At 35.7% G+C, this 8,824-nt stretch overlaps 1 protein-coding gene across 1 annotated transcript; it reads right to left on the bottom strand.

The window, feature by feature from the left end:
• Positions 1–1,004: 1,004 nt before the first annotated feature.
• Positions 1,005–2,207, bottom strand: LOC147391905 (uncharacterized). The gene has a single exon (XM_086457280.1). It carries the CDS (start codon positions 2,081–2,083, stop codon positions 1,190–1,192), a length of 894 nt encoding a protein of 297 aa, XP_086313406.1. The 5' UTR covers positions 2,084–2,207; the 3' UTR covers positions 1,005–1,189.
• Positions 2,208–8,824: the final 6,617 nt, after the last annotated feature.

Below are 8,824 nucleotides of genomic sequence, written 5' to 3'. Positions count from 1 at the left end.
AAAAATATCATTTATATTTTACCCAGAATTTTATCATTTTATATTTACCTAGAATTTTCTCAAATTTTTATGAAATTTTCACAAAATTTATAAAAATCTCAAATTTTGGCACTCTAGACACAAACACGAATTTATCACATTTAAATAACACTACAAAAGACCCCATATTGATTGTGTCAGACCTCACCAAACAAGCTCTTGTAGTGTTTATTTAAATTTAAAGTTTCTATAATATTTTTACAAATTTTATCATTATTATTTGTTAATGTCATTGGAGACATTCGAAGTAGGGGTGGGAATGGGTTGAGTTGTGTTTTTGTTGTAAATCCAAATCCGACCGATTTAATAATCCTGTCAAAAAACTTATATCCAAACCCAACCCATTATAAATAGGTATACTTGATCTGGCCCATATATAACTTCTTTAATAAAATTCTAATCTTAAAAATAAAAATAAAAAGGATAAATTCCATTTCCACTGCAAAAATAAAATACCATTACAAAAAATAAATTCACAGCTATAAATCATTATCTACCAACATAAATTAAGTTTGATCATAAAAAATGAGTAATTTATAAAAAAAATTAAATAATTATTGATATATTTAAAATAATTATTAATATATTTAAAATTACAAGTTAATGATAGAATATCTAAACGTGTCAAAATGGGTTAAGTAGATTGACAACCCTAACTCAAACCCAACCCATTTAATAATCACATTAGATGGATTGATACTACTATAAAATCAAATTAGGCTTGACCCAAATCCACCAATTTCTTGTGTTTAATTCTATTATAAATTGAAAAAAAAAAAAACATGGAATACTAGGCCATAAGATATGTCATGTGACAATTTTGGTAGGGTCACAGAAGATCCAAAAGCATCAACACCACAATATCATTCTCCAAACTTATCTATGGAATAAGAGTTTTTTTTTTTTTTTCTTTTTTCTTTTAAATAAATAAAATAATATCTTGCATAATTTCAGTGATGTTGATGTTTTGTGCGTACTATAACTTTGTTTTGTATTTTACTTTCAATAACAAAAGAGGGATACATCTATCATTTAAAAACAAATGTAAGTCTCAAGGGAAGTTTATATACAAATAAAGAAAGATGACAAGCTTTTTAGTACACTTTCTATGGTTAATTAAAACTTAAAAAACCCCAAAATTAGTAAACATTTAGTACACTTTCTTAGAGAAGAGGGTGCGCAGGTTAAAGAGTTTACCCCCACTTCCACTGTCACCTGTGCCACGACTACTGTACTTCTCACCACCAATCAATCTGTTATTATCGCTTCCACAACTCAACTTTAGATTCGAAACCCTAACCCTAGCATCACCACCACTGTTCCGAACCACAGGTTCGGAGCTTTTCCAACCCTGGCTTCCACGCTGAACCTGCCAAACCGGGCTACTCCGACCCAAATGGATTCCACCACGACCCGGACTACTCGGCCATTTCTTCGACTTTGATTCGCCTGCTGAGTTACTACGCGAACACGGAGCGCTACTCACCTTCCGAGTCGTCGCTTTACAACCCATTTTTGGCCTGTTTCCGTTATTTCCAGCTGAACGGCTACGTGAGAAAGGCCATATGTTGATGTTGAGCTCTGCCGTTACACTACCGCCGTTACCACTCTTCCTCTCTTTCTTCTTTTTCTTCTCTTTGTCTTTGTCCTTGTTTTTATCTTCTATGTTGTTGGAAGTTGCGTTGGTGGTGGTTTTCTTCTCGCCCATCTTGAAAATGTCTCTCCATCGCTTCGAAGTCGATAACACGGTCGATGAGTCGGGTTCTGGACCGGGTTCGGGACTGGGTTCTAGTTCATGATCTGGTTGGTGGTTGGGTTTGGGGTCTGAGTCGGTTGGTGGTTCAGAGTGTTGAGAGAGGAGGTTGAGAGGAAGGATGACACCATTGACGAACAATTCTTCTGCGAATAAGAGATGAGGTTGTGGGAAGGATGGGTTTCTAACCATCCAGAACTCGAACTCGGGCGAGTTGGGAACATTTCTCCTCCCAACCCTTCTGCTTGGAGAGAGTGTTTTGGTTTCTGATTCAAATTTGGATTTTTCCATCTCACACCCACAGAGAGAGAGAGACTGTTGTGTAAAGCTTCTCTCTTGCTTTTCGAGGGAGTCAGAGAAGGTACAGTGCTTCGGATTAAGAGAGAGAGAGAGAGAGAGAAAAGCTTCTTCTTTAAATATGTGGTCGAACCTTTTTCAGAAAAAACATCTGGAATTATCAGTTTAATAAATAAATTGGAGGAAGTATCCTGTAGTTCAGTAATTGAGGGAAACTTACAACTAAACATCTTATCTTTCTGCCACGTGGTACATTTTTGGGCCCATTAACACGTGAATAAAGGCCACGAAATAATTATTTATTTAATACTAAGACTGTGGATAGAAATCTCCTCTTAGATTCTGATTTAGCTTTACGAAGGGGTGCCACGTGGAAAAAGAGGGTGGTATCGTCAACCCATGGAATTGAGTTATCTCAATCGTGAATTAGGTTAGAATAAGTTGAAATAGATGGATATTTTATGTTATATTAACAATATAATGGACCTTATCTAAAGTGAGATATTTTCAAAGATATATAATCTTTTAAGTGGGATCCAAGGTGCTGCTGTAGATAGTATAAAGTTTTAGATCTTATCCCACCATCGTATCCACGATTTCCACTATTGAAAACTAAAAATTTGACAAGAAAATTTGATGGGCAAAAGTTCATAAATTTTAAAAATCAAATTTTGACAATCCATGACCATGGAAATTTTTATGTTCTCCAATTCGTGACTTATAATCATCAAATTTCTCCCATCCTCCATTAATTTGATAGTTTTAATTCATCGAAGAAAAAAATTATCTTGACCTATCGAATTTTATGAAATTCAATGATCTTAAGCCATCAAATATAAAAAAATTTCACGTTTTGTTTGGATTGAGTTTGAGTGCTAACCAGACCTATTGTTGTTGTACCTCAACATGTGAAGTTTGAGGTTGATTTTTTATTATATTAAATTCATGCACTTTTTTAATTACTCTAAGAGATTGTTTAGAAATTAAAAATAAAAATAAAAGTTAGTTTGGCTTTATAATGTGTTGTGTAATTCAATGCAAGTAAGGTAACTTCATAATTTTAAAAATTAACTAAGATAGATATTTTCATCAGTAAGCATTCACTCTTCTCCCATAATAATATTTTATAATTTTAAGTGTATAAGAAGATATTTCAAAAGATAACATAAAATATTGAGTTAGACTCTCGCCTTGAATAACACTACCTAGGCAGGACGGGGAGAAACCAGCAATAACAAGTTACTCAGCATGTGAGGGTACTTGGTTACACTAGGTGACAGAAGGGTAAGTTCAATGTCAAGGTCCGTCGAATTTATTTATTTTTAACGTAACGTCAAAATCAAAATTTTGCCAATGTTATCGATCTAGAAGCGTTAGAAAGCATTTTAGGTCATCGAGTTGTGTCTATTTAGGCATGATTAAAATAAGTTTTCTTATTCAAGGAGTTCACATCAAATATGTATATTTGAGATTAAGTATTAAAATGAAAATTCAATTTTTGAGTAGATCATGGAGTACAGGTAGGTTCATGGACAAGTGGGTTGAAGATTAAAACAGTTGGGAGGAGTAGGTGATTGAATCTAGATGATAGTGATGGCTCATGCGGTGGAATGGTTTGGTGCGCACATACTTGCTGGCCCACTTCATTTGATGTAATATGTGGCGTATACAGCACCTTCCATCATATATTCGCTTTCACCTCTCTTGTCCAAAGGAATATTATACCCTCAAACGTCAGCTTCGGACCCTCACCTATTTATATGTGAACTACGAAATTCTAAAATATTTGTAGTGCTCTCTAGAAAATTAGTGTTTTTTCCTTTGTATCTCATTCTCAGCCATATACTTAACACTCTTCCTCAATATTAGGCTTGTTTACCCGAAATTTGGATCCAAATTTGAAAATCGGATATTATCGAGAAACTTTGGATATTAGATTCAAATTTGGATATTTGTCTTATATTCGATAGTATTTTAGATGCATGCGAATTCGGATATTAACATATCTTATCCGATAAATTTTGATCTACTACATATATGAGTAGGTTTTTGCAATAGCATAGAATTTGAAAACTCTTGTGGGGGGCAAAGTCTCCCCACAGCCCCCACTCTAAATTCACCCCTGGCTCTGGAGCCGTGTTAGTAATTTGGATTACAACAAAAATTCAATAAGCAAAAAAACTCATTAATCAATAATATAGCCAAGAGGCCCAAGTTAGAGGTTAAGATTTGGTGGTTAGAACTTGGAATGAAGTCCCATTCATGCTCATAGATATGGGATCCATTTTGCGGCCAATTAGATATATCATTTGAGGTCAAAGCCTACGTTGTGGGGAGCAAATCCTTTGTAACTACTATGAATGGTTAAGACTGTGCCACATCATCAAGACAGTTACACCTGATCATTTAAATTTTGGATTTCAGGGACTGGCCATTTTCAAGTACTCGATCTAATAAAAAAGATGTTTGTTCTTTATATATATTTTCAAATCTGATCTAAACCATGAGTATAAGAGGATTGAGTTTTTTTGGGTCTATATAACAGGAGCTACAGAGGATCCGTTCCCAACGTTGTAAGGCTTAGGGTGTCGAAAGTGATAATATAGCTAATATCTCAAACAGGGGCGAAGCTAGTAAGGAGTTGGTGGGGCAATTGCCCCCACAGAACTTTGAGACACCCCTTATATTTTCAACTAATTACATGCCCCATTTGTCCCCATTCCCTCACCTCTCTCCCCATTTGCCCCCACCACCTCACCTCCCTCCAATTTTTGCCCCTCCCTCCTTCAATTTTTTGTTGATGACACTGCCTCTTGACCAGGCCTTCTTATGGTTTGCCCCCACTACAAGAAAATCCTAGTTCCACCGTTTATCTCAAAGAAAAATGCTAACCACAAGGAGTTGACGACAAAATATAGGTACATTAACCTAATCAGATCAACCATAAGGAGTTGACGACATTATGATCCACACATCATTCCATATTGATATAATAAGGGCACCCCCTAGTGAGATTATATCTCCAAGAATTATACTCTGTTTTAAGTGTCATCCATACTATAAGGGATTTTTTGCTCATAGAAAAGTCAATCTTAGATTTCACAAAATCCTAGATAACCAATTGTACAAAGCAAGCAGGGGTAGTTTTGTAAATTGAGGATACTACACGCTGTTTGTGTGATTGGTCAATCCGGTATCATGTGAAACCCCAATTAACTTTTCTATGAGAAAAAATTGTTGTTACAACTAGGGGTGCAGCTTGGTCTGGTTCAAATCGAGAACCGAACCAAACCGATGGCTTTGGGGTGGTTGGCTTTGGTTTGGAACAAGTTGCGGTTCGGTTCCTGATTACAAAAATGGAGAATCGATCAATTTGGTTCGGTTCTCGGATCAAGCTTGTATAGAACCAAACCAAACCGAAAATCGAACCCCTATGCAATAAATATATATATAATAATTATTAGTCTGAATTATTTTAAGAGTTATTACATAGATTAGTGATCTTTTATGGATAAACTAATGATTTTTTATGGATAGATTTGTGATTTATTATATGAAATTTTATGTTTATTTTTTCATTAAAAAATATTACTTATAATTTATAAAATATTTGCAATCCATGGAATCAAACCGAACCAAACCGACTTTAATTTGGTTTAGGTTGGTTTGGTTCCAATGGAATTTGGTTCGGTTCGGTTCTGATTCTTATTAAGTGGAACCAATCTATGTTGGTTTGGTTTCTATTTGACCTCAAACCGAACTGAACCGAACCAAGTTGCACCCCTAGTTACAACATTAAATTGTCCATTCAGGTTAAGCTCAGAGCCAAAAGAAGTATAAACTGTCAAACATGAGAATGTGGCTCTAAGGGATTTGGATTGTAAAGCCACAACCAACACAGTTCCTTCTGTCCACTAAAGTTATACCCATAACCAAATCTCTCTCTCTCTGAAACACATCAGACAAAGCTTTCCTTCTCTCACATGACAGTTACATATTTAGTCTTAACAAATGCACACTATTTTGAGCCAATATAAACTATGAAAAATGCTGGAGTGACTGTGCAGGATACTGCGTTAGACAATGAGATGACATGCATGTGTGCACAGAACCATAAATGCTTGACTCAGGATGCAACACGGTATCCCATTCCTATAAAATAGGTTAGGTCTCTATGTGGCACACATTATTTGGTGTTTAGAACACCTTGGGCTCCTAATCAAGCCTTTCATGCAGCCCAATGTGTTTGAACTCCAATAACATCGTACCACGTAGACACCTAACGTTGTTATAAGTACGGAACACCATTCTGGATCATGACTTTAGATGTTTTTCCTCATATCTTGAGGAAAAACATCTATGGTTCCGTGCACACATCCACATTAGCTCAATGTCTAATGCAATGTCATGTGTGGTAAATCTAGCATTACTCATAAATTATAGGTACATACTTTGTGTCCTTATTATCGTCATGCCACCTCCTCCTTGCGCCCTCCAGCCTATGCCAATCTCAACTAGTATGTACACACCATGCTTTCTGTTAAATGTGAACATTCATCTTCCGTGGCTTTGATTAGCCATCCTATGTTGATAAGGCTTTACCCCTTAACTTCCTCTTATTCCTTGGTTTCCTCTTCGCCGGATCCCCCAAATAGGGTTCATAATCTTCCTCCTAAGAAATTCATAGCCTTGTGGTCTCCACCACATATAGAAGCACCTAGAGAATTTCTCCTTGCCCATGATTGCTCTTCTAGTCTTGGGCCTTCTATCATTCTCCATGTTGGTTAAGTGGGCTTCCCACCTTAGCCTCATCCCTCTTCAAAGCACACCCACTACTAAGAAAATGACATTTTTCGTAAAAAAAAATAAATAGACAACTGTTTTAATGCAACTGTAGTCTAAAGTTGATTTTTAGCATTTTTTGGGTATGTACCCTGCTTGTCATGGAGAATTTGATACAACAGGGTGAATTTGATAAATCTAAAAATTCGGGTATCCTGTAATATTTCTTTCTCGTTGATTAGTGAAAATTTTCGTCCTGTGGTTGCTTGTGGTTTTTCCTCCATTGTTGGAGCTTTTCCACATAAAACTTTGGTGCACTCTTCTTTGATCAGTTACTTGGCATCTATCATTTGCATTAACACACTTGAATTCATAGCTTTTGCATGGATTACTTTACATTTTTGCTCCTACACTGAACAAGTGAACATTTGCATCCTAACAATCATTTTAGTCCATTGTATGATTTGAGTCTGGGAGAGTTTCATATATTAAAGTTGGCTATATTTCAGGGTTGGCCGGGCAGCCAATATTTGAGGTTTAGGTTACTGTAGTCTGAGAGAATTTCATATATTACTGCTATTTTTTGTTTATGGATCTGTCTTGCATCAAATTTTTTAAGATAGCTGTAGTTTTTCATACAAATGATCTGTTTTGGTCAGATTTTAAGTATAAAAGAATAAATGAATTGAGATAGTAAAATTGGATACGCATGAATACACTTTCAACAACATAAGACATGGATCTAGACTGACAATGATTTTATAGTATAAGAAGGTCACAGCTTGAACTGGGGCACGATACGTGAGCACGTGACACCCGGGAGTGGAGGTGGATAACACAACACTCAACACATCACAACAAGAGTTATGACATCAAAAGAGTACTGAAGGAAGAAAGACCATTACCAAGAATGAGTTCAATTATTTCGCTTAGTTAAACGCGTGCACTAGATCAGAAGAAAGATGGACGATCACACAGGCCCACCATGAGCCTTTTCAAGCACATAGCTTATCCTAGACGACCGTGACACCTGTAACAGGAATGATCTATTCTTTTGCTTCTCTAGATCTATCTTTGGTGTTTGGTGACAATGATCCTATAGTGTCATGGGTGGTGTGGTGGTGGTGGGTGGTGGGGATGACTCTTAGTTCAATTATGTACCTACAATAAGTCTGCTTATCTACCTTTCTATCAATGTTATCGTTGGCATAGCTGGAATCATGGTCTTTCGAAAAATATACAAACTCATAGCTTCTAGAACTATAACATTCTTTGTCATGTATCATTCTTCATTGAAACACAAACTAAGATGATACATTAAAGTCACTCTCCACCAGAAGGAGAGTCCACTCGATGGGTCCATTTTATCAGGAGATCTCTAGGCAAAAAAAAAAGCAAAAAGGGATCCACTTATTATTGTCAACGATTCATTTTTTGTTGAAAATCCTAAAATGGTAAACAAAGCTAAAGATTAATTATTATATAGGATCCTCTAATTTGTTCTTTCTTTTTTTTTTCTAGGGTATCTTCTTGAAGGGAACCAGTCATGGCTACCTTTGGTGTTCATTGATCCTTACCCTTTTTGTTGTTTATGTGAACACCTTTGGGAAGCTCACTTAATAATTTGATCAAACATTTATTGGGTATTTCACCAAACACTTTGAATTCCACACCTTCTAAGATCTTGTTTGATAATGACAATAAAGGACAAACTCAATTAATAGTAACAAATGCAAAAAAGATAAACAACCACATAAAAGAAATAGTAAGAACACAATACCCACAACATGAGATTTTAAATGATTCACAGAAGCATGAGCATTGGAGCTCGATTTTATTCTAAAAAAAACGAGATATATTGATAGAAAAAAACACCTCTATTACTTAACCACACCTTATTCCAGATTTTAACCTTCTCATACCTCTTAACCTCTCCTTTCTTGATTTTCTTTC

The sequence above is a fragment of the Akebia trifoliata genome, chromosome 11 (assembly GCF_017979445.1).
Source record: "Akebia trifoliata isolate Shusen 1 chromosome 11, ASM1797944v1, whole genome shotgun sequence".
In the NCBI taxonomy this organism is placed as follows: domain Eukaryota; kingdom Viridiplantae; phylum Streptophyta; class Magnoliopsida; order Ranunculales; family Lardizabalaceae; genus Akebia; species Akebia trifoliata.
The sequence above is the reverse complement of the archived record's forward strand: the minus strand, read 5'-3'. Positions and strand labels throughout refer to the sequence as shown.

What these genes read in the sequence shown, in the direction of transcription:
- LOC147391905 (XM_086457280.1), bottom strand. Translation starts at nt 2,083, where the DNA reads ATGGAAAAATCCAAATTTGAATCAGAAACCAAAACACTCTCTCCAAGC.